The sequence below is a fragment of the Ovis aries genome, chromosome 11 (genome assembly GCF_016772045.2).
Source record: "Ovis aries strain OAR_USU_Benz2616 breed Rambouillet chromosome 11, ARS-UI_Ramb_v3.0, whole genome shotgun sequence".
NCBI classification, from domain to species: Eukaryota; Metazoa; Chordata; class Mammalia; order Artiodactyla; family Bovidae; genus Ovis; species Ovis aries.
In genome coordinates, this window is record NC_056064.1 from 13,600,249 (window position 1) to 13,627,702 (window position 27,454).

General features: G+C 38.9%; 1 protein-coding gene across 1 annotated transcript; it reads right to left on the minus strand.

Annotated features, from left to right (window-relative positions):
* Positions 1-984: 984 nt before the first annotated feature.
* Positions 985-27,070, minus strand: DDX52 (DExD-box helicase 52). The gene is made up of 15 exons (XM_004012439.5): positions 26,974-27,070; positions 25,696-25,894; positions 21,859-21,989; positions 20,730-20,915; positions 18,637-18,780; positions 17,653-17,764; positions 15,558-15,630; positions 14,868-15,071; positions 12,444-12,534; positions 10,713-10,835; positions 10,445-10,595; positions 10,183-10,258; positions 8,799-8,870; positions 8,157-8,249; positions 985-5,131 (listed from the first exon to the last, which is right to left on the minus strand). The coding sequence occupies exons 1-15, from the start codon at positions 27,058-27,060 to the stop codon at positions 5,077-5,079; spliced, it is 1,797 nt and encodes a 598-aa protein (XP_004012488.3). The 5' UTR covers positions 27,061-27,070; the 3' UTR covers positions 985-5,076.
* Positions 27,071-27,454: the final 384 nt, after the last annotated feature.

Below are 27,454 nucleotides of genomic sequence, written 5' to 3' on the forward strand. Positions count from 1 at the left end.
GACATTTCACAGATAAAAAAAACCAATGTTAAAAGAATTTGTAATTCAGACCACACAGCTGCAAAACACCAGGACCAGGATCCAAGTTCAAGAGTTTGACCTCAAAGTCCTTGCTTATTTCAACTACAGGGTGCCATTTGCTTTTTCCCTCATGTCCACAAATTTCATTCCTCCCCTTTTTAGATGGAACTGTGTAGATTTTCCAATTGATATCAATTGATACATACAACCAAACTCCATATAAATCCATTGACAAATGAAGCAGATATAGGCTTATGTAGCCACTTTAAAAGATGAGTGATTTTAAGAGAGGAGAAACTACTTAAAAAAAGGAAAGAAAGAAAGGGAGTATTTCAAGGATCATACGAGACATAATCTCTGTTTCTGCTGGGAATGCTTTGTTCTCCTTTGCATGCTGGCTGTTCTAAGTCTCCGGCTGTCAGCCTCTCCTGACATTTCCAGCTGGGTGGGCGCGCTCATGTGATGCTTCAGCACCGTGGCCTCATGTCTAACATGGCATTCACCTCCCTATCTGTCCCTTTCCTTTATCCCCGCCACTACACTGTTAGGGCAGGGGCTATGTTATGAAGCTTTGTATTCCGAACCAAACCCATAATGTTTATTTAAAGAATATTTTTTGGTGATGTGATCGCATGTCAGGCACAGTGCTAAGTGCTTCTAATCTTGAGACACAGTTGGTATTACCCTCAATTTCAGTAATTAAAAAAAAAAAAAGATTGGCAAAGGGTGGCAACAGTACATCCACCTCCAGAATATATTGTGAGTCAAGGATCTGTTTGCAAGAACAAACAAAAACATCACAGGCTTGTTAAAGTATTTCTTGCACCTTGCAGCAATAGGTCGCCACTTAAATTCTGAAGCTGAACAATTTTTGTCCCATCTAAAATATTTTAAGTTGGAGTCTACCCATCCTGACTCTAGAATAAAAGACTGAATAAAGGAAATAAATAATTTTAATTCAAATGTTGCTAAGGAAAGTTTATTATAGTATCGATGACAATAACTAACATTCATGTCAGGTGCCACTCCAAGTACCTTACATGTATGAAGTCAATTTTTTATTCAACTGTACAAAACTCGGTTCACTCAGTCGTATCCAATTCTTTGCGTCCCCATGGACTGCAGCACATCAGGCCTCCCTGTCCATTGCCAACTCCCGCAGTTTACTCAAACTCGTGTTCATCGAGTCGGTGATGCCACCCAACCATCTCATCTTCTGTCACCCCCTTCTCCTGCCCTCAATCTTTCCCAGCATCATGGTCTTTTCAAGTGAGTCAGTTCTTCGCAGCAGGTGGCCAAAGTATTGGGATTTCAGCCTCAGCATCGGTCCTTCCAATGAATATTTAGGGCTGATCTCCTTTAGGATGGACTGGTTGGATCTCCGTGCTGTCCAAGGGACTCTCAAGAGTCTTCTCCAACATCACAGTTTAAAAGCATCAATTCTTTGGTGCTCAGCTTTCTTTATAGTCCAACTCTCACATCCATACACGACTACTGGAAAAACCATAGCTTTGACTAGCTGGACCTTTGTTGGCAAGGTAACGTCTCTGCTCTTTAATATGCTGTCTAGATTGGTCATAACTTTTCTTCCAAGGAGCGTTTTTCATGGCTGCAATCACCAACTGCAGTGATTTTGGAGCCCTCCCAAAATAGTCTGTCACTGTTTCTCCATTTACTTGCCATGAAGTGATGGGACCAGATGCCATGATCTTAGTTTTCTGAATGTTGAGTTTTAAGCCAACTTTTTCACTTTCCTCAAGAGGCTCTTTAGTTCTTCGCTTTCTGCCATAAGTGTGGTGTCACCTGCATACCTGAGGTTATTGATATTTCTCCTGGCAATCTTGATTCCAGCTTGTGCTTCTTGCAGCCCAGCGTTTCTCATGATACTCTGTATATGTTAAATAAGCAGGGTGACAATATACAGCCTTGATGTGCTTCTTTCCCTATTTGGAACCAGTCTGTTGTTCCATGTCCAGTTCTAACTGTTGCATCCTGACCTGCACACAGATTTCTCAGGAGTCAGGTCAGGTGGTCTGGTATTCCCATCTCTTTAAGAATTTTCCACAGTTTGTTGTGATAAACAGTCAAAGGCTTTGGCATAGTCAATAAAGCAGTAGTAGACGTTTTCTGAACTCTCTTGCTTTTTCAATAATCCAACAGAAGTTGGCAATTTGATATCTGGTTCCTCTCCCTTTTCTAAATCTAGCTTGAACATCTGGAAGTTCACGGTTCACGTACTGTCGAAGCCTGACTTGGAGAATTTTGAGCATTACTTTGCAAGCGTGTGAGATGAGTGCAATTGTGCAGTAGTTTGAGCATTCTTTGGTGTTGGAATGAAAACTGACCTTTCCCAGTCCTGTGGTCACTGCTGAGTTTTCCAAATTTGTTGGCATATTGAGTGCAGCACTTTCACAGCATCATCTTTTAGGATTTCAAATAGCTCAACTGGAATTCCATCACGTCCACTAGCTTTGTTCACAGTGATGCTTCCTAAGGCCCACTTGTACAAAACAAGCAATTGAGAAAAATCTGCCCAAGTTAATAGTCTGTAGCACTATATAACCATAATCCTTTACCCTTGGCAGAGACTTGCATGCTAACTGGACTGAAGGGCCATAAAGCCTCAGGAGAGAGAGGCTGTAGAACTGTACCAATGGTGTATCAAGCAACAGGGACATTCTGCCTTACCAGGATAAAGCGTGTGTCAGTTTTCTAGCAAAGTCATCTTGAATGGAAAGAGACAGGGAAGAACATGGTTGCATGACAGAAAACGAAGTAGGAAAGGGAGAAGCTGACCATATTCTGGTAGCTACAACACTGTGACAGGTAAGGTCTGAGCTATGTTACTGATGAAGTAAAAAGATATTTAACAGGCCAAAGAATTTAAAACCCTAGGGAACTTGAATAACCAGCCACATAAAAGGACTCTCATGTGGAGAAAAGGGGATGCTCTTGCACTGTTGGTGGGAATATAAATTGGTACAGCCACTATGGAAGACAGTATGGAAATTCCTTAAAAAAACTAGGAATGAAACCACCATATGACACAGCAATCCCACTCCTAGGCATATACCCTGAGAAAACCGAAATTGAAAAAGACCTACGTATGCCATTGTTCATTGCAACACTATTTACAATAGCTACAATATGGAAGTAACCTAGATATCCATCAACAGAAGAATGGATAAAGAAGTTGTGGTACATATACATATACAGAATGGAATATTCAGTTCAGTCACTCAATTGTGTCCGACTCTGCAACCCCAGGGATTGCAGCATGCCAGGCTTCCCTGTCCATCATCAACTCCCAGAGTTTACTCAAACTCATGTCCATCGAGTCAGTGATGCCATCCAACCATCTCGTCCTCTGTCGTCCCCTTCTCCTCCTGCCTTCAATCCTTCCCAGCATCAGGGTCTTTTCAAATGAGCCAGTTCTCCGTATCAGGTGGCCCAAGTATTGGAGTTTTAGTTTCAACATCAGTACTTCCAGTGAATATTCAGGACTGATTTCCTTTAGGATGGATGGGTTGGATCTCCTTGCAGTTCAAGGGACTCTCAAGAGTCTTCTCCAACACCACAGTTCAAAAGCATCAATTCTTTGGTGCTCAGCTTTCTTTATAGTCCAATTCTCACATCCATACATGACTACTGGAAAAACCATAGCTCTGACTAGATGGACCTTTGTTGGCAAAATAATGTCTCTGCTTTTTAAAATGCTATCTAGGTTGGTCATAACTTTCCTTCCAAGGAGTAAGCGTCTTTTAATTTCATGGCTGCAGTCACCATCTGCAGTGATTTTGGAGCCCAAAAAAATAAAGTCAACCACTGTTTCCCCATTTATTTGCCATGAAGCGATAGGACCAGATGCCATGATCTTAGTTTTCTGAATGTTGAGCTTTTAGCCAACCTTTTCACGCTCCTCTTTCACTTTCATCAAGAGGCTCTTTAGTTCTTCTTCACTTTCTGCCATAAGGGTGGTGTCATCTGCATATCTGAGGTTACTGATATTTTTCCCAGCAATCTGGATTCCAGCTTGTGCTTCATCCAGTCCAGCATTTCTCATGATGTACTCTGCATAAGTTAAACAAGCAGGGTGACAATATACAGCCTTAACGTACTACTTTCTCTATTTGGAACCAGTCTTTTGTTCCATGTCCAGTTCTGAATAATGGACTATTACTTGGCCATTAAAAAGGGACACATTTGAGTCAGTTCTAATGAGGTGGATGAACCTAGAGCCTATCATACAGAGAGAAGTAAGTCAGAAAGAGAAAGATAAATATCATATATTAATGCATATACAGAATCTAGAAAAAAATGGTACTGAAGAATTTATTTGCAGGGCAGCAATGGAGAAACAGACATAGAGAACAGACTTATGGACACAGGGAGAGGGGAGGAGAGGGTGAGATGTACGGAGAGAGTATCATGGAAATTTATATTACCATATGTAAAATAGATAGCCAATGGGAATTTGCTGTATGGCGGGTGGGGGGAAGGAATCTCGTTGTTACGGCTCCTACTACAAAAAGCCATCAACAAATTTAGAAACAGCGAAATAGACAGATGAGTAGGTTTATTCTTGGTAGACAGCTTGTGTTGCCTCTTGTCCATTTCCCTCCCACAACACCCCAAAAAAAAGTGGGTAGGAAGGGGATCAAGACTTTACTTTGCAATGTGGTTCCAAATGCCTCTCCACAGCATATACAACACCTTCCTTCACACTTGAAGGGAAAAATCCAGCTCACCACATTTGGGTGTTGTTACTTTTAGTATAAGCTTTAGGTCTTCTATAAGAAGAATCACTCTGGATTCAAATCACACGGATGTCAATGAATGTTTTTTCCATTGTATAATCATTTAAAAATCACCTACGAATTAAAACTTGACATGATACACTGAGAATTTAGGATCATTTTTCACCAGTCCCCTGTTCTTGTGGTTGACTTCAAATGTTTGGTACAGGTGATTATAAGACGATATATTCCATGAAAAAAACATTCATGCTGGAATTATAAAATCACATTTGTGATACAGTTCTTTTAAAGTTTGTTTTTAACTTTTGTCCTTAGGAGCTACTTTCTTCTTGTTCTGACCAGTGACCTTTTTCCTGTGACAATGAAAGGAAAGTTGAATTAGAAATTTTAGATATATGTACTTTCCAAAGCCCTACCAGTTTAATAAACATTTACTGAAACCTCCACGATCAAGTATATGAGACATCAGGAACACAAAGCTGTGTCTCTGATGTTTCTGCTGTTTCTAAAGGGCTGTGTCTCTGCCCTTTAGAAAAACACATCCACCTAAGTGAGAGAGAAACACCACAATAAACTACATCACAACATGGCATAAAAGATTCTGACCTAATAAAGAGTTCACATTGATTAACTGCTAGACACTGTTACAAGTGCTTTCTATGTACCAACTCAGATCTTCTAACTTATGAAAAAGATTCTATTAGTATCCTCGTTATACAGATGTGGAAAATGAGGTGGAGTGGTTGAGTAATTGCAGATCATCACACACTGATAATATTAGATATGAACTCTGATATTCTGATTTTAGAGTTTGGTGAATGGTGAATGCCATCAACTAACTCTCAACCCAAGAAAAAAACTTTTGAGAAAATAATCAACATTTGCATACTGCAGCAGAGTAATGCCAATCAACTCACTTGATCCTTAACTAACAGCGGCAGAGTTATTATTTATGTAACTATTTCCATTCTATACAGGGGGAAAGATGTGAAGTGATTTGTTCAAAATCACACAGGAAGAGGTGATATTAGAGCCAGTTCTTCTTGCTCCATATCCAGTCTCCTCCACCCTCTACTACACCAGGGTGAGTCTATAGTGCCTGATGTGAGGTCCACTAGGCAACAGGATTTAGGTTTATTACTCAGTTGGGAAGCAGGGTCTGAAGATATGGACTTAACAGTAATCAGCATAGAGCTGAGGCCACAGGTGTGGGTAGGATCATCATAGCAACATCTACAGTGGAAAGGTAAGCTGGTGTCAGATCAGCTCTTCTGTGTATGTTAAGAAGTATGGTTTTTAAATGTGAAGAAAATAGACAACCAAAGCATCTTAAGCAGGGGCTAGGGACAGGTTTATATCAAGTGTCCTCAAAGTCTTAGTGCAGCCATAAGTTTTAATAACTTCAGGGCATAAAGGCTACGGATTTGTAAAAATCAACAATTAAAATATAATTTAAAATATCAGTATTTATTATTACAGTTCAACAGAGCCACGATTTTATGCTCTAGTTGATTTTCTGTCTTTGTAAAAACTTTCCTCAGCTGCTAGTCAGTACCTAAAAGGATTACACTTTCAATCAGCTTTACGATCACCCAAGAATGAGGTTCTGATGTACATGCAACAATTCAGAAACAGCTCCTCGCAAGAAAAAGTCTAGTGAGACAGATAAGGTGACAAAGCAGGGCAACCTCCTGTGCCAATGCACTGGTCTACTAAACCTCTAATAATCCACCCAGCAACTGTTGCCACAAAGAAAAATTAAAAATGCATTAAGAAGGCACAACACTGATTAGGTATGAATTAATCTTTCCAGCGATGTATTTTCGTAAGGTTGTAACATTTATTCCTCCCATTATTAAAGCTTAAAACCACTAAACCCTTGGGACACTCTGTACACGCCATGTACTGGGCTTGAACATGACTTCCCACAATTAATACAAAATGTCAGGCTGACTTTCTCTCAGAAGGTAAGTGCAGGCCAGTTTTCTCACCTGAGTTCACCTTGTTCCTTCTACATGCCTAAATTTTACCTATCCCTGAAGATAATTCTACTTCTGTAAAACTTTTTGTAAACGACACCAATTCATAATGATTTTTCCCTTCTCTAGGTTCTATTTTACTTAAAAATTATTTTCTAATTATTTTTTCATGTATACTAATCTCCTTTCCCTAACTTCAGGAAAGGGGTCTCATTTTACACCCTTTTTACAACTTACTACATATTATATACGTAGTACATATTAATACAGATATATGCAGTAAGGCTAAAGATGGACAGTAAGTACTTGGTAAATGCCCACCTTTTATATATGCTATATATTAACTGGTACTGACAGAATTCAAAGTGTCATTTTTCTTAAATAGTGGAAAGACTAGTACTATGCAGAATATTTTAGTCTGCCCCTATGAGATCACGGTTTCCTAGTAGTGATAGGCAAAAAAGGTAGTCCTGTGTACAGTCTAAAAAAACAGAAAAAGAAAAAACTGTACTTTTTGTATATAATTTTATATGAATATGTAAATGTTTATAATTTACATATAAATAAATTTATAATTTACTCAAATTATACTTTTCAGAGATGTTTCAACATGCTTCAGTGTAAATCCTACTGAAATCCTCTCCAGAATACGAAGCTTCAAGGAATACTCCGTTGACGTGAGCTGACAGTCCTAACAAGTGGCTGCAGTAGTGTGTCCAGATGCAGGCTGCGTGGAGATGGTGCATACGTGTGTCCTAAGTCACTGCATCTGACTCTTTGTGACCCCACGGACTGTAGCTCGCCAGGCTCCTCTGTCCACTGGACTCTCCAGGTAAGCATACTAGAGTGGGTTGCCATGGGCTTCTGCAGGGGATCTTCCAGACCCAGGGACTGAAGCTGTGTCTCTTTAGTCTCCTGCACTGGCAGGTGGGTTATTTACCACTAGTGCTACCTGGGAAGTCCATGTGGAGATAGTGGACAGTGCAATTCTAACTCACAGTGAATTGAAATCATATTTCCAAAGATGGAAAAGAAAATCATTAATATATTAAGACAAATTCCAAGATTGAATTAACCAAGTTTCCAAATCATTAGCAACCTAAGATATATTACTTTTATTATTCTATAATGTAATAAAATTACATTCTATAACGGACTGTTGTTAATGTTTAGTCGCTCAGTTGTGTCCAACTCTTTGTGACCCCGTGGACTCTAGCCCCCCAGGCTCCTCTGTCCACGGAATCTTCCAGGTAAGAATACTGGAGTGGGTTGCCATTTCCTTCTCCATAACGGACTGTAGACCTATCAAATTTTATTTCTAAAAACCTATCCTAAGGAAAAATAATGCCCATGTTATATGAATACGACAGAGTCAAACTAACTTTTACCGTATACTTACTGTTTATCCTTAGCTTTTTCTAAAAAATATTTCGGAGTTGTACTAATGCTCTCCCTTTCCAACGGCTTCTTAATCATCTTTTTCTTTTGTTTACTGGAAGTTACAAAGAGAAGAAAGAACTGAATTAAGTGCAACTTAATTTAGAAAGCTAAAACTAAAACTAGTTTTGGTTCTTGGTCACAAAATTTGTTTATCTACTTCCTGGTTTACAGTGACAACACTGTATCCACTGTAATATATTAGTTTACCTAATAGTATCTAGAGTGGTAATCCAAAGAGATGAAATTGAACCAATTTTTAAAAAGGCACTGATTATGATTAAAATACGTGTCACTCTCATAGCCTGCCAATAAGTGCTAGAGTCTGATTCGGGCCAATTAACTACTTTTTACTAGCTTTATGAATTAAAATGAGGCATATTTCACTCACATTTAATAATCTTTTAAAAATCTGAGTACTTAAAATTTCAAGGATGAAAAACTGATAGGGAAAGAACACACAGTATTCACAAATATTTAAGAGGAAAGTTTTACTTTAAAATGTTCTAAAATAGTAATGTTGATAGAACTATAATGTACGAGTGTGAAAGTAAGAATGTACATGCAAAGAGAGAAAAACTCCCAAAGAAATTCAAGACTGTACCTTAGTAGTTTCTGGAAACCTTTTATGTACTCTGGGACAGGACATCCAGCCTGCTGGATAACATTGGCAACACTGAAAAAGGTACCAGTAAACATAAATTTGTATCTTGTCAAACTGTTGCTTATGTACTTAAACCCTCTGCACAACGGAAGAGGAACTGAGACTACACAAACAAGAAACTAATCCAGTAAAGTGTTCTGATAAATTATTGCCAATTATTGCCAGAAGCAATCATATCGGACTACTGAGAGAACAGTCTGCTGGACTGCAATCAAGGTACTGATGAATAATTTTAGCTAGCAACCGCTTCTACTCGACATGTATCAAGCCCTAACCAGCACAGTCCAGTGTTGGATGAAACAGTGAAGTCAGAGTCACACTTAAATTTATTAAATCACAGCGCTTGGCTGGCTTGAGCTTCTCATGTACAGTCACTTATTCAATGTACAGTCACTTACAAGCTTTTGTAGTAAGTATCATCATTATCCCCATTTCCCAGATGGAAAAGAAAACTGAGGTGCACACACTGATACGGGGGGTCATCACAGTCACATGCTTAGAGCTGCTGAGAACTCAGGTGCATCAAGGCTGCTGGAATATAGTCCCCTACATATCACACGAGAATGTCTGCTCATGACAAAACCAAGGTGGACAGAGCCAAGGCTCAGAAGGCACAAATCAAAATCTGTGCCACAACTGAGAAACAGGTCAATGTACAAACCACCTCCATCCACAGCTTGATTTCGTTTGTTAGAAATAGGAACTGCTGTCAGTTATCATCAGCCTAACATTTCCGTAGGCAGCCCAAGTGTAGGAAATACAACTCAGCTTTTACATTAACATCTATGATGATGGGCTAAATTAAGATGAGATTCTAAAAATGTATCTAACATAGGTTACCCAGGCCTCAAGGGGCTACAACTGAATAATATCGGAGTATGTAACTAAAACAGTTTTCCCTCTATGACAAGTGACCTGGGACTAAAGATAAACTCCATCTGCCCTAAGAGTAATGGGAAGAATGCACCATGCTAAGAGATCATTTTGACTAGGCTGTAACATAAGAGATTCAGGGATTAACTTTAACTATTCACTAATCCAAAAACCTTAATATTACCTTGTGATTAATATTAAGTGATGTTATTGGGAGAATTCTGTGAGTCTGAAACTTAAACGAATATTCTCTTGTGAATACTTCCAAAATCTAACAATGGAAGGACAAAAATGAAGTCTTTTGATCATTTTTCTTTCATGGCTAACATTTGGTTGACTAATACCATAACAGAACTGGGACACAGCCGTTTTGTAATTATCCATTAACTGTGTATAAGAATAAAGAACTAAACTTTGCCAACTTAACAGTAAGCTATTTCTCCTAATTTACCTTCTTAATAATGGTTTATCATCTTCAGTGAAAAATGTAACAGCTTTTCCTTTATGCCCAGCTCTTCCAGTTCGACCTAAGAGAAATCAGATCATTAAAAAACAAACAAAAAAACAAACTCATTTTTGAGGGGAATGGGACCTTCAAGATTCACATATACAAGTCACTGGATTTTCACAGTACTGAAAAAAATGAACATGCTGAAGGGACTCTGGTAGACATGCTCAGTCAGATGAGCGAGGGGGAGGGGCACATGACTCACCTATCCTGTGAATATATTCCACTGAGCTGGTTGGAAAGTCATAGTTGATAACCAAGTTCACACCTTTAAAATCGATCCCTCTGGCTAGCAAGGCTGTACAAATAAGAACCCAGATTTTTCCTGCTCTGAAGCTGTGGACTGTGTTATCTCTCTGGGTAACAGAACATACAACAGATGTTTTAGTACCACTCTGGGAATGGAAAACAAGTGCTTCATAAATGCCAGTACTTGGTTCTTTGTTGTTTTGAAAGTTTACATTTGACTTTACCTGTTGCTGTGTTCTGTCTGCATGAATAACATCCACGTTAATACCTTCATATATGAGCTCATGAAAAAGCTCTTTAGCCCTTTCAATGGACTGAACAAAAACAAGAACAGGTGGATTGAAACCCTAAAAGAAAGCACACATAACCCGTAACTAAGAATATATCTGCATCATTTCATAAGATTTTAATTCATTTCAATTTAGAAATTGCCAAATTTCTCAGACCTGTGGTCTCAGTCTGCCTCCATCTTCCTCAGCACCCATTCTCTGCAATGGGCTTTTCCTACTTAACCTGAACAGTACTCTCCATTTTGCCCATTCCAAAAATCGTCTCATTAATCCCCCTTCACCTTTCTACAGCAATGGATGTCCACTCCTTGAAATAAACATCTGTTTGCTTCTGTGCCTCAGAACATTTTTGTTCCTTCTTAAAATATAATAATTGTCACTTTAATCCATTATTTATCCTAACTGTGGGTATTCCCCAAAGCTTAGTTCCTGGTTCTCAGTTCTCTCAAAATTATCTTATCAAGTTAGACAAAATTTAAGTTATAACTACCAGCTCTAAGCAAATGATTTTTACATTTTGTATTATCAAACCCTGCTTCTCTCTCAAACCAGCTTTCTATATTTTCAAGTGTCAGCATTAGGACTTGACCTTGTTATTATGGTCCATACATCCTTTCAGAATCTAATGAAGATACGAAGCTCTCCAATAGGCAACCAGACATTCACACAATTACAGAAGGTTCACAAAACTGAAGTTCATACATGGCTAAAAATCCCTGGAGTATAATCCTACGTAAATATCTGTGAAAACCTTCCATTTCCTATTGCCAAGTGACATCATTATTAGCAAAACTAACAAATAGAGCACAATGTGCCAAGCACTATTCTAAGTACTATGTTTGTATTAATTCAGTAACAAGACAAAAACCCCACTCTAGTGGGGCCTATTCATGTAAGGCCCCAGTTCTCCATGAAGCAGCAGAGTGGTGGGGGAGATTTATAGATCCATGCATACTCTTGCTTTACTGCACTTTGCAGGTTTTTCATGAATCAAAGGTTTGCGGCAACCCTACGTTCAAGCAAGTCTATCGACACCACTTTCTTTCCCAACACCATTTGCCTACTTCTTGTCTTTGTAGCACATTTTGGTAATTCTTACAATATTTCAAACTTTTTCATAATTATTATATTTGCCACGGTGAGCTGTGATCAGCCCTCTTTGATGTTACTAATATGTCACTAATCACTGAAGGTGATGGTTAGCAAGTTTAGCAGTAAAGTATTTTTAATTAAGGTGTGTGCACTGGTTTTTCGACATAACGCCATTGCACACTTGACTACAGCATAGTGTAAATGCAACTTTCCTATGCACTGGGAAATCCCCAAAATTCCTGTGACTCACTCAATTGTGATATTGGCTTTACTGTGGTGGTCTGGAACTGAACCCCCACTATCTCTGAGGTCTGCTAGTTCACAGATGTGGAAAAAGGAGGCTTTCAGGCCATCAACTAGGTCTTTCCCTAGCCTTCCCTGAGCTGGCGACAGAAAACGTAACTTTATTCTAAGAGGTGAGCCTCTCCACTTGGGACGAGTTGCTCCAACGTGCTTCTTACTGACTTGCCACTGGATTACTAAACACGACGCAGGAAAACGTGCTCAGCCTCCCGTCAGTAATACAAGGCTTGGTGAGCTTCATCGACGTTTGAAAATGCAGCCCAAATCTACCTTTTTAACAAGTTCCCTCATGGCCAGTAGTTTTCCAGTCTCCGAACCAACAAAGAGAAGCTCTTGTTCTACCGTCTCTACTGCAGAATTCCTGAGGAGAAAAACATATCTTACAGTTTGTGACAGCCAATCTTTGTTTTTCCCCATAAATTCTAAATATATGAAAAAATTTACACACAACTCCAACAGAATGACTTTTTCCATTATCAATATAAGTACCTAATTATTTATACTTTAAAGACAAAGTTTTTTTAAATTTACTTCTACCTAGAGAATAATTGCTTTAGAATGTTGTGTTGGTTTCTGCCATTTAACAACGTGAATCAGTCTTACGTATACATATGTCCCCTCGCTCCCTATCCTACCCCTCGGTTGTCACAGAGCTCCGTGTTATACCAAAGTTTTTAAATTTTAGTTCAAGTACAGCTGATTTACAATGTTGTATTAGTCTCTGGTGATTCAGTTTTACACACACACACACACACACACACGCACACACACACACACTTTTTCAAATTCTTTTCCATTATAGGTAGTTATATGTGGTTTATGTATTTTACCTTTAGAAGTCTGCATCTGCTAATCCCAAACTCCTACTTTACCCCTCCCCCCTAATTTTCCCTGAGGTATTCATAAGTTTATTTTCTATGTCCTTGAGTCTGTTTCTGGTTTGTAAATAAGTTCACTTGTATCATTTTTAGATTCTACGCATAAGCAATATCATATCTGTCTTTCTCTGACTTGCCTCACTTAGTATGATCATCTCTAGGTCCATCCGTGCTGCTGCAAATGGCATTATTTCATTCTTTTCTAAGAGTCAGACATGACTGAAGCCACTTAGCAGCAGCAGCAGCATTCCACTGTGTATGTACACATCACATCTTTACCTGTTTATATGTCAGTGGACATTTAGGCTGTTTCCACATCTTAGCTGTTATAAATAGTGCTGCTATGAACACTGGGGTGCATGTATCTTTTCAAATTAGTTTCCTCTGGATATATGCCCAGGAATAAAATTGATGTATCATATGGCAACTCTATTTTTAATTTTTTAAGGAATCTCCATACTGTTCTCCATAGTGGCTGCACCAATTTACAGTCCCACCAACAGTGTAGGAGGGTCCCCTTTCCTCTACGCCCTCTCTAGCGTTCATTCTTGGTAGCCTTTCTGACGATGGCCGTTCTGACTGGTGCGAGGCAGTGCCTCATTGCAGTTTTCAGTTGCATTTCTCTAATAATTAGTGATGTTGAGCATCTTCTCATGTGCCCATCGGCCATCTGGATGCCTTCTTCAGAGAAATGTCTATTTAAGTCTTTAAATGTTCTGTTCTGATTATAAAAATGTTATTTCACTTAAAAAAAAAAAGACATAAACAATAAGTTGCCCACAATTCTACCCTTTTAGGATAAATTTTGATATTTTGTTGTGTTCTAGTCATATATTTTCATGTTTCCAATTACTTTCAAAATCTTTCTAAAAATAAAATTATTGGGTAAAATGAGAACATTTTAAAGGTTGCTTCATATGGCTAAATTTTTTTCATAATGATAGCAAAGGTTTATTTATAGACAGTTGGGAGTGAGGTATCTTAAGGCTTTATTAACACTCTATAAGCCACTGTAATATACTATACTACGTATAAATACTTTTTCCACTCTGTTATCTCCCTTCATATTCATGGTGAATCTGTTCTATTTTTCTTTTTATACACAGGAGTTTTAAGTTGGAAGTAGATAGGATATTCTTTATTATTTCATTTGGCTTTTTACTTAACATGGTATTACACGCACTTTCTCATACAGCTACAATCTTCACTTTTACTACTTCATTTCCATTCTCCTGGCAACAATACTGGAGTACGCAGTCATTCCCTTCTCCAGGGAACCTTCCCAACCTAGCAATTGAACACAGGTCTCCTGCACTGCAGGCAGATTCTTTAATGTCTGAGCCACCAGGGAAGCTCCATACTATTTCATGGGTTGCACTACAGTGTATCAAGGGGCAGTATTATAATTTCATAAAACTTTTTTCCTACCATTTAGCATAAATGCACCCCAAAATATTTTTAAAAAGGAATTATAATCAAGTGGCTCAGTTACATCAGCTTCCTTCTCTCAGCCCTACTGAGTTAAGCCATCAAAGAGATTAAATCCTCTGGGTGGCCACAGAGCTCATGGTCATACTTATGGAAGGGAAAAATCAACTAAATGCATGATGACAGCAATAGCTACATGACAATATGAGAATGTCCCTTTAGATTATTCTAACACAGAATATCCTTAATCAATCTTGACTTTAAAGAATATGTTTCTTTCAGTAAAACTCTTTTTATTAATCTTAGGCCACACAACCTGTCTCTTTTAGTCTAAAATAATGACTTTTTTTTTTTTTTTTAAATCAGTGGGATAACGTGGAAGAATTACCTTGCTCCAATGGATACAGTAATGACATTGTCCAAGTTCAGTTTGCACCACTGTTCAACATCATAGGCAAAAGTTGCACTGAACATAGCTCTCTTCACCTTGTGGGATGTACAGGCCAAGAAAATGGAAGCCAGCTGGTCTCTGAACCCAGTTTTGCCATCCTCAAACAGTTTATCTGATTCATCTACTACCAGCCATTCAACACTAAGAAACAACAACAAAACACATTTGTGGTTTATTGAACTGAAAGATCCAGGACATGTCACTAAACTACTTCTTCAAACCACAATGATGCGTCTCAGATCTACATACTGTACCAGAAAAAGGTACAAGAAAAATAAGCAATAAAAAGGCAAAACAAGATCAACATAAATTAATGTACCTATTCCATTAGACCCAAAGGATATGAAGTTCCACTGGCAATGTCAGAACCTCAGATAAACGTTAGGAACTCCATCACCACTGCTGAAAAGATGTGAAAATTTCTAGGGAAACTCTGTACTAATTGCTTATCAGAATCTGTTAACTTTATTTCAGACCAGATAGTTACTTTTTTCTCAGCACCAACATTGACTGAAAGCTGGCAGATAGCAAGCTCCAAAGGGCAATAATACGAGTATTATGTTATAGTTGAGGACAAAATATAATCAACTTAATGAAAAACAAACATAAAAGACATTATTAATGTACCTTGTTAAGTCTATTCCTGGAGGATCTTGTTTTAATAAATAGATTAGTCGATTTGGAGTAGTCACAAGGATATCTGTAAGGAAAAACAAATGGTACAAACTGCGAAACATTCATCCCTCTTGAACTAGGGGATTAAGCCCCCTGCATTTCAGTTAATAACCTCAAGTGCGGAGAAGTGCTGATATGCACTATACCAATAACACAACAAACTAATGTACATATTTTTTAAATCCATCATAGCACAAACTACTAAATCCTTACTCTCCTTTTATTTGACCTGCCTGGATCACAATGAACTGTGGAAAATTCTGAAAGAGATGGGAATACCAGACCACCTGACCTGCTTTTTGAGAAACTGGTATGCAGTTAGAACTGGACATGGAACAACAGACTGGTTCCAAATAGGAAAAGGAGTACATCAAGGCTGTATATTGTTACCTTGCTTATTCAATTTATATGCAGAGTACATCATGAGAAACACTGGGCTGGAAGAAGCACAAGCTGGAATCAAGATTGCTGGGAGAAATATCAATAACCTCAGATATGCAGATGACACCACCCTTATGGCAGAAAGTGAAGAGGAACTAAAAAGCCTCTTGATGAGAGTGAAAGAGGAGAATGAAAAAGTTGGCTTAAAACTCAACATTCAAAAAACTAAGATCATGGCATCCAGTCCCATCACTTTATGGGACATAGATGGGGAAACAGTGGAAACAGTATCAGACTTTATTTTTTTGGGCTCCAAAATCACTGCAGTTGGTGATTGCAGCCATGAAATTAAAAGACACTTACTCCTTGGAAGGAAAGTTATGACCAACCTAGATAGCATATTCAAAAGCAGAGACATTCCTTTGCCAACAAAGGTCCGTCTAGTCAAGGCTATGGTTTTTCCAGTGGTCATGTATGGATGTGAGAGTTGGACTGTGAAGAAAGCTGAATGCTGAAGAATTGATGCTTTTGAACTGTGGTGTTGGAGAAGACTCTTGAGAGTCCCTTGGACTGCAAGGAGATCCAACCAGTCCATCCTAAAGAAGATCAGTCCTGGGTGTTCATTGCTAGGACTAATGTTGAAGCTGAAACCCCAATACTTTGGCCACCTGATGCAAAGAGCTGACTCATCTGAAAAGACCATGATGCTGGGAAAGATTGATGGCAGGAGGAGAAGGGGACAACAGAGGATGAGATGGTTGGATGGCATCACCGACTCAATAGACATGAGTTTGGGTAAACTCTGGGAGTTGGTGATGGACAGGGAGGCCTGGCATGCTGTGGTTCATGGGGTCGCAAAGAGTTAAGACACAATTGAGTGAGTGAACTGAACTTGGCCTCTAAGAGGCAAGAATATAATCATCCAACAGTCTGCTTTTCAAACATTCGTTTGTTTTTCAGGAAAATACTTTCCTTAAATGGAACTTTATTCAGAAGTTCAAGATAAAAGCCAAGTAAAAGAGCTTCTCTGGTGGATGTTAAGAATAGGGATGTAAGCCAGTCTGATCTGCAGAATATTTCCATGGCAGGTTAACAACCAATAGAATAAAGCCGGGATTCTGAGTACTACAGACATTTTGGTTCAGACAACCCCTTGTTGCAGGAGGCTGTTCTGCGCACTGCAGGGTGTGCGATAGTACCTCTGGCTTCTATCCCTCTAACAGTAGCTCCCCAGCTGTGACAAAATATCTCCATATATTGCCAAATATCCCTGGGGTGGAGGGTAAGGTGGAGAACCCCTGGTATATATTTATGTAACTACTGGGTGAGAGCAGATTTCTTTCAGCTTTTCTAAAAATCGAACTAACTACACTTTAAGAATTTTTAGGTGGCAATTAGGATATTTGTAATTTCCAAATCCCTTATATTTCAAGCATGAACTGAACTGAATTTACAATTTCCATCCTCTTGAATGCATGCTCAGTTGTGTCAGGCTCTGTGACCCCATGGGGCCTGCCAGGCTCCTTTGTCCATGGAATTTTCCAGACAAGAATCCTGGAGTCAGTTGCCATTTCCTCCTCCAGGATCTTCCCCACCCAGGGATTGAACCCAAGTCTCTTGCACTGGCAGGTGGATCCTTTACAATTGGGGCCACCTAGTCCCTCACCAAATTTCTTAGATGATTTAGGTCCAAATTTCTTGGCTGCAACTGCTGCTTTGTGGATCATGTGTATCCTGAATCCCGTTCCCTCGGAGAGCTTTATTAACTCCCGGTGAATCTAAGACAGAAACGATAAAAACATCAGCTGCTGAAACACCTGGGTAAGATGTACAGTCACTTTAGTATTTATAAAATAAATCTAGGATCAATCCATGAATACCTGAAAGTAAGCTTATGATAATCTGTAGATTAACTTGGAATCTTAGCATTTTGGAACTTCAATGCCAAATAAGATTCAGTAGTTTCTTCAGGTATAGTAAACCAGTTCCAAGAGATAAAATCAAAACTCTTCAACTCTATTATTTTTAAGAATAAAGTACCGTTTCAAAACGATTTCATACTTGGCATGTGTTTCCATTAAGCACACAGGGAGAGCTGAATGGATCGCTGTACAGTTTTACTTTCTCAAAAACTGAGATGAGGTTTCCTTTTTTCTAGGTGAGAAAAAGTTTTAAAGGGGAACTATATATATTACAGACCACTTCCCACTTCTGTCTGTGGCTCAGACAGTAAAGAATCTGCCTGCAATGCAGATGACCCAGGTTCGATCCCTGGGTAGGGAAGATCCCCTGGAAAAGGCAATGACAATCCACTCCAGGATTCTTGCCTGAAGAATCCATGGACAGAGGAGCCTGATGGGCTACAGCCCATGGACTTACAGAGTTGGACTTGACTAAGCAACTAACACACATATGTTATGGTAGCCTTCCAACTACAAGGATCTTAGAGCATATGCCAAAGTATAAATGCAAGATCATGATATTTTAGAAAACTATACGACTTTATGCAGTAAGATACTAAGAAGTATGCTTTGTACACAATACTTGACCATGACAAAGACACGGGCCTTACTCTTCTGGACCTTTCTTTTACCCTCAAATAAGACAGATGACTGACAAACACATACTCTTCAGAAACTACAGGTTATACCTGGCTGGCAAGTTCTCGTGTTGGTGATATAATCAGGGCTCTGAAGCCTTTATTTGTGGGTTGTTTCAGGTGCATTAAAATAGGAATGCTAAAAGCCAAAGTCTTTCCAGATCCAGTAGGAGCAGAAGCCAGCAGTTCTCGACCCTAAAAACAGAGCACATTAAGTATAAGGAAGAGTACATACATTTTTCAGTGCCAGTCAAATCATGCTACCAGTCATAAAAATAAAATTATACACAGCAACTCCAGACACTCACATTCCCATCATTCTTCTAACTTCTCCCATATCTGCTTTTCTGACATCACCCATCTCTGCTACCACCACCCCAACGGAGTTTCTGAGCATTATCACTAACGTTAATTTGAACTGGGTAAAGAAAGTAGATTACTAAAGTCCAAAGATAATTCGCAACCATATCCAATTTTCAATTGAATTGAAATTGAAATTTTCCTTTTTCCTAATCCTCTTTATCAAAGTTAAATCAGAAAACCAACTTTTGGTCCTGATATCTGTATTGCTCCATCCTTACGGAAACTTCTAATAAATAACAGAAGGACTAAATGTAAAATAAAAAGTGGTGCTAACACGAGTGACAGTCATATACAGGTGACAATCTTCAAAAAGTCACTGTGCTTTCTAAAGCTTTAAGCTAAGGTCACTACAGAAACAACATTTTAATGAAAATTAAAAGCAAACTTGCTATAATGTCAGTCAAAAACATCCTTCAAATATATTCTTATTTAAGTTCCCAAAGAAAATGAAAAGGATTAATACAGATGAGGAGGAAGGGAACTCATACCCTTTGGCGACTAGAACTGGGAAGGTCGTCTTGGTTATGTAGGGAGAAAAAGTCAGCTCTCACTACTACAAAAAGAAACCTCAGAAAAACTTAATTTCCAAAAATTTAAGTTAACTCATACCTCTGTCAACAGTGCAAAAACAAATCATGGTATACTCATACAAGAGAATACAACTCAGCATATCATATATCAGTAACAAATTGATATATGCAACGTGGAGGAATCTCAAAAAAAGTTCACAGAGTGAAAGAAAGAAACCAAAAATACAAGAATGCATAATGAATGACTCCACTCATAGGGATTCTGTAATATATGGCAGTGAGAACCAGGACAGGGCTTCCCTGGTGGCCAGCGGTAAAGAATCCACCTGGAATGTAGGAGACGTGGGTTTGATCCCTAGGTTGAGACGATCCCCTGGAGAAGGAAATGGCAACCCAATCCAGTATTCTTGTCTGAGAAATCCCATGGACAGAGGAGCCTGGTGGGCTACAGTCTATAGGGTTGCAGAGTCAGACACAACTGAGAGATTAAACAACACAAAGAACCAGAAGAGTGCTCACCTCTGGGGTGAGGGTGGGGTGGGGACTGAATGGAAAGGGTATCAAACTGCTGAAATTCACTAAACTGTGCACTTAACATCTATGTATTTTTTCAGTACTCAACTATAGCTCAATAACAAAAGGTACTGGGATATGGGAATTCCCCGGTGGTCCAGTGGTTAGGACTGTGATTTCACTGCTGAGGGTGCGGGTACAATCCCTGGTTGGGGAACTAAGATCCCACAAGCTGCACGGCGTGGCCAAAATCTTTTAAAGTACTGGGATTAGAAACAAAGTTAGGTTATATACAAGAATTCAGTACTTCTGAAATAGTTCTTGGATATTATAAACCAAATCAATGATGGATAAACAGAACAGAGTCTCTATCCTCAGAAGATGAACACTGTTAGTTAAATGGAAAATGTAAGTGCAGTTAGTGCAAATACATAGTATATAAAGTGTAAGATAAATGTTGCAAGAAAAAGAAAACACATGGAGAACTGGGTGTTAGGGGAAAGAGTGTTGGTAAAGGAAAAAGATCACATCAAGCAGTAGTGATCAGGACAAATTTTATGGCGGCACAGGCATTAGAGATGGGAGTTTAGAGCACGGCAAGGATTTCAACAAGGGGCAATAAGGCAGAAGGGAGGATCTCAAAGACAGAGGAAAGAGAATGAACACACACACACACACACACACACACACACACACACACACACACACACACACACACTCCGAGGCCTTCGCACTCACATGTAGCATAACTGGAATGGCTTGCATTTGGATTGGTGTAGGTATCTGGAAGCCTGCATCTAGAATGTTCTGAAGCAGTCGAGAATTGATTTTATATTCCTGGTCAAGTTGCTGAAATGTAGCAATTGGGTCAGGAAGATCAGTTCCCTGGACATGAATTTTATGTTTATTCCGGAAGAAGTTTAGCTGAAAAGTAAAATAAAGGGATCTGGTAAAATACATTGTCAGATGTTGTAAAGCAATAATAAGTTTTTGGAATAAACGTTAGTAGCATATGAAGCTTACTAGTTAAATTCCAGGCCCTAAAAGAGACATATTAGGTACAATTTCCGCCCTTTCATAGAAGGACGGCCTTCCTAACAATGAAGCCTATCTACCCACACTTTTCACGTCTAGTGTGTCAGTGCCATGAATAGCATTCCCCATATTCACGGGCTACTGCCATGGTCACACTCTCATATAAACTGCTACAAGACAGGCACTGAATCAATCTATTTGTTTTCTGCGGCACGTAGCACACAAGGGCCAATGCTTTTTAATGATCTACCCTAAAAACTCTACTTATTACGACTGACTGCCGCTAGAAGAGTCAAGCGATGTTGGTTTTTTGTTTTGTTTTTGTTTTTCCCACTCTCTGATCCAGACAGCCAAATTCTGGATTCAGGATTACTAAATGAGCTGAACACCACTCCATCTACAACACGGCAGGAGTGCAGCAAACCCAACAATGGCATATTTGTTGTCTCAAGTTACAAAACAGGTTTCTTAAGAATTCCAACTCTCAAATCCCTGTCACATGAAATTCTTCAAGACCAGTGAGTTTAACATACAGGAGAAAGTGGGCCCATTTTATGTTTATCAAAGGGAAATGAGAAATTTAAAAAATTAATTCTAAACACATTATCAAATTTGACCCTGTTTAAGTTTCAAGATACTTTCAAAAATTTTAAACTTTAAAAATTTCAGCCACAGCACAAAGGCTACTTAAAGTCTTCATTAAAGTAAAATCTAGACTACTATAAATAATCTTCTATCTTAACAAAATCATACTTTGATGAACAAAAAACCCAAGCACAGTGGAAAAGGCACAAGGCCAGAAAAACAATTAGGGCGAAGATATTTTTCTCACCTTTTCTTTTCTTAGCTGCTCTAACTTTCCTGAAGTTAGTTTATTTTCTCTTTTAACATTTTTATCTTCAATCTTTGCTTCCACAGATGATATCCACTGTATAGTAGAAACTTCTTCTTCAGAAGTAATTTCTAAAATATATTTTATAAAAAATTAAAAGATTTAAATTGTAACATTCTTAGGTGGCACAAACAGGCCATAGCTTCACACTGAAAGAAAAAGTAACACCTGATACAACTAGATAGTTTTGGTAACTGGCCTAGTTGACTTTCAAGTTTACATGGGAAAATAAATATGCAAAGATAGCTAAAAAAAATTCTAAGAACAGTAATTAGTAAAGACTACTTCTGGAATTTCTTTTAAATTTTTTTCAACTTCACTGAGGCACAACAGACACAATAAACTGCATATATTTCAAGTATGCAATTTGAGGAGTTTTGACATATGTATGTACTTGTTAGACTTCCCTGGTGGCTCTGTGATAAAGAATCCACCTGCAATGCAGTGGACATGGGTTTGATCCCTGACCTGAGAAGATCCCCTGGCGAAGGAAATGGCAACCCACTCCAGTATTCTCGCCTGGGAAATCCCCTGGACTGAGGAGCTTGGCAGACTACAGGCCATGGGGTTGCAAAAGAGGTGGACACGACTGAGCGACCAAACAGCAACAACACACCTGTTAAACCACCAACACAATTAAGGCCATTTTCATCAGTTCCCAAAATTCCTTGTAGCCCCTTATAATGCATTACTCCATTCCTAGGCAACGACCTGTTTTCTCTCATTGTTGATTAATTAACTTAATTTTTTCCTGGAATCTTATATAAATGGAATCATACAGTATGTACCAAATTTAGTATGGTTTCTTTCACTTAGTAGTTATCCTGAGATTCATCCATTCAATCTATGTTGGAGAATGTAGCGATAATTTTAATCCTTTTATTTATAGGGAGTATCCTATTGTATGGATATACAATCTGTCTATTCTCCACTGTCCAGGGACACTTGGGTCATTTCATATTTTTGGCTATTACAAACAAAGCTGCTACGAACACAAGTATACAAGCCTTTGTGAGAACATAGGTTTTCCTTTCTGTTGGGTAAATTCTAGGAGCAGAACAGGTGGATCACATGGTAAGTGTATGTTTATTATTATTATTTTTTAGTTCTTTTCAATCTCTACCAAAAAAGCCTACTAGAATTTTAATTGGATTTGCACTGATCCTATAGCTCACTTTAGGGAAAACGTACCCAGTTGCTCAATCGATAAACATGGTGTGCCACACTACTCTACTGGGATTTATAACACAGTATTAGTCGCTCAGTCGTGTCCAACTCTTTGTGACCCCATGGACTCTGGTCCCCCAGGCTCCTCTGTCCATGGGACTTTCCAGGCAAGAATACTGGAGTGGGTTGCCATTCCCTTCTCCAGAGGATCTTCCCAACCCAGGGACTGAACCTGGGTCTCCTGTATTGCAGGCAGATTCTTTACTGTCTGAGCCATCAGGGAAGCCCATTTATAACATAAGGCCACGTTAACTGAAACAAGCTTGTACTGGTGTATGAATACAGAATCAGAAGTAAATGAAATAGAACAAACCCCAAAGACCCAAATATATATGGGAAATAAGTTACAATAAAAGCTGTATCTGAATCCAATGGGGAGAAGATGGATTATCAGTACATTAAGACAGTCAGCTAGCCATCTGGAAAAAAAGTTAAATTAGTTCCTTATTTACTCCTTACACCAAATAAAATCCCAGAGGGCCACAGATTTCAATATAACAAAATGAAACTACAAATAAGAAAGTATGGGAGAATTTTTAAAAATATATTAATTTAATGCTTAGGGCACAAAAGCAAAAACAAATTATAAAGGAAAAGATACATTTAACACATAAAATGGCAAAAATAAATAAGATTGTAAGAGGACAAACTAGAAAACATGTGTAAACACAGTATGCGAGACTAGAGCTAATTTCCCCAAGAAATTAAGGAGAAACAGATGAACAGTAGAGAAAAAAGGTGTAATACGACATGAGGAGGCAAATTATAATAACAGAAAAAGAAAACTCTCATACACTGCTGGTGGGCATCACCAACTGGAATGACTTTTTTAAAAAAATAAAAAAATTATGCTCACTTTTATGAGGAGACAGCTGGCATTAACAGACCTGAATCATTACTAATCCACCAGACCTTGAATTCTCCAATCAAAACTCTTTACATCTATCCACACTTGCTAGTAAATGATTACAGGACGTATCTTGTGTTTCTGGTTGCCGGTATTTGAATCTCTTCCCTACGCTGGTGTCAGGTCTTTTCAGGATTCATCTTGATGGAAGCCTTTATATTAAACTCCCTTGTAGCCAGGAAAGTAAAATGACTTTTATTGCAACACTGTCACCAAAACTGGAAACAAAGTAAATGTTCGTAACACAGAAACTTGTCAAATCAATTATGGAACATCCCTACAATATATAAAGGGACACTATGCTATGGTTCAATGAACAAAGCAGTAGACTTCCTGATGATACCATGTTTCTGGTGGACAATTCCTAAATACCTAAATTTAAAATAAGTTTGTCTGTTAACTATGAAATCCCATTTGTAAGAATTTATCAAAGAGATATACCCACATATACACACAGAGTAGAATGACATTTGCTGCGACACTGTACAAGCAAAAGTGGAGAAACAAGGTAAAGGCCCACACTTAGGAACTTGTCACATCAATAATGGCATGCATAACGGGATATGAGGCTGCATGAAAATGAGCAACGCAGCACATTTCCTACTCATTCGTCACAAATTCCAAGATACACCGTTTTTATAAAAGGGGAAGAGGGAAGGGAGGTTCAGGACAGAACAGCAGGTAGAGTATTCATCATTCATGCTTTTTAAGGGAGGTATAAATACACGTCAATAGACTAGCTCTACAAAAATATCTAAGAAACTGATTAACAGAGGTTGCCTCTGGAGAAACAGGGGACTAGAGAAAAAATGTTGGGAAGAAAATTTACTTTTCACCATTGTATAACTTTAAAAAATCATGTGTAAGTATTTACTTTACCAAAAAGGTAAAATGGCTAGGAAACTTAATAGACGAACAAGGAAAAAGACAAATACCCCTGTAATTGAGTACTGGAAAAAAAAAAAAAATTGTGAAAAATAGCCAATGAATACAAACAAGTCACAAAACTTGAAATGTAAATATCCAGTAAAGCCTATGAAAAGATGTTCAATCTCACCAGTTACCAAGAAAATATAAATAAAGAAGTTTCACTCATTAGATTGGGGAGAACAAAAAAAGACCAACACTGCCATGGCTGTGAAGTGAAATGAAGTGAAGTCACTGAGTCGTGTCTGACTCTTTTCGACCCCATGGACTGTAGCCTATCAGGCTCCTCCGTCCATGGGATTTTCCAGGCAAGAGTACTGGAGTGGATTGCCACTTCCTTCTCCAGGGGAATCTTCCCGACCCAGGGATCGAACCCGGGTCTCCCACATTGCAGGCAGACGCTTTACTGTCTGAGCCACCAGGGAAGCCAGTCACTTTGCAGTTATCTGTTCAAAGGAAGAAGTGTGCGAGCCCTTCAGCCCACTGAATCCACTTTCGGGATGCTAATTACAGAAATAACAGCACCTGTATAAAAAGATACATTTACAAGTATCTTTACTGTAACAATATTTGTAATCACAAATACCCTGAAACAACTTGAATGCTATCAAATGACAAACAGCCATATAGTCTGATATGTAACCATAAGATTGTACTATTTCTGTAAATGAAAAAAAAAAAAAAAAAAAGACAAAAACCATAAATCAAGCCCTAACCTGAAGTCATCTTCTTCTTCTTTTTCCTGTTCTGCTCCTTCTTCCTTTCAATTTGGCCTTCTTCTTTTTTCTCTTCATCTCGTAGCTCCTGATGAGTTCTTAATGCCCCACAATCACCTGGGACAGACTTTTTGTTTCCAAAAAAGTCCAATCCCTGTAGCACCTCCGAGGAATCAAAGTCATATTTCCTTTTTCCTATCTAAAACCCAAAACATTTTAAATGAAAGCTGTGGACAGATTCGGCATTGTTATCACTCTAGCCTCGTTGACAGTAAGGACGTGGGTACAATGACTCCCAATCTTTTTTGTCTTTCGCCAAATATCTGTTGAGCTGACAAGAGTTTGGGCAAATGGAATCCAAGATGATACCTTTTCTGACTTTATAACAGTAATAATGATAATCATAATAGCAACTAACACTTTTAAACCTAACACTTATGCTTAATCTGCATAGCAATACCACCACATAATCAGGCAAATTCTAACCATGTTTAGATATATCAAATTCCTCCTTCCTTGAAAAACTCTAACAAGGTAAATAGCAATATTGCAGATGAGAAAAATCGAGGCATTAACAGGTTAAGTAACTTTACCAAGGTCTCAAAACTGGTAACTAGTAGGCCCAGGATTTGAACTTGAATAATCTGGTTCCAGAGTTCAAACTCATAACAACTACACTGTACCGTCAGAGAAAGAAGAAACACAGGTGTGGCGCACACACAAAAATGTCTCCAGTCCCAATACCAAAGTTGATATTCAAATTTTTCACAACTGGGTCCCAACTTCTCTCGATTTCTCACTCACTCCTTTCCCTCTGTAAGAGAGCCCATTTCAAATGGTTCTCACTACTTAATACGCCGTGGAGTAGCGGGAATTAAAAAAAAAAAACCATGCCCACGCAAGCCAAGACAAACCCGGGGCCACCGTGAAATAATCTGTTCTCTCCGTTTGGGGTTGTGGCTGTTTTTCAAATTATTTTCCATCAGTTTCGGAGAAAAGATAATTTTTGAGAGTAAGATTCTAACGGTGCTTTCAATAAACTCAGAAGAGCGGCCAGGAAGGTGGAGTGGAGGTGAAACGTTTCCTTGCTAGACCTAACCAAGTCTACAGAAACACAGGTAAACGGTTCATTCAAAAGGCTGCGGAAAGCTGAACGCCAAAGGAGGGAAAATGCCCCACAACCACGCCACGGGGTTTCCGAGTGCGGGCTCCCCCAGCAGCCGGCAATTTCTCCGGCTCCCGCCCCTTCTCAGTTACTCGCGCTTCTGCCCACAATACCTGGAATCGAGCTGCGTCCGCTGAGAAGCGTCTCAGGTCGAATTTGGCCCCCGCGCCGAGCCGGCGAAACAGATCGTGAGCATCCATCTTTACCCACAAAGCTCCGCGGTCATAGCGCCTGCGCAGAGGACTTCCTCTCCCAGAAGGCCTAGGGCAGGCGGAAGTGGCTCGGAGAGAGGGCGGGGCCTCCTGGCTGTGAGACGTCGGGCAGGTTTACCGAGTTACTGTCTGCCGTTATTTGTTTGATTAAAAAAATATTTATCCAAATCTTATGCCAGGCACTCACTGTTCTATACTTTAGGGATCGTTTGGTAAACAACACTCCACGAATCTCACCTCAGGAAACTTAACATTTTAGTGATAATAGAAGATGTTAACAAACAAGCAGAATAATTCCTGAATCAGAAAAGTGATATGAGACAAGGGTAAAAATGGAAACAGGGAGGTCAGTCAAAGTAGAAATGATGGTGATGGCTTGGAC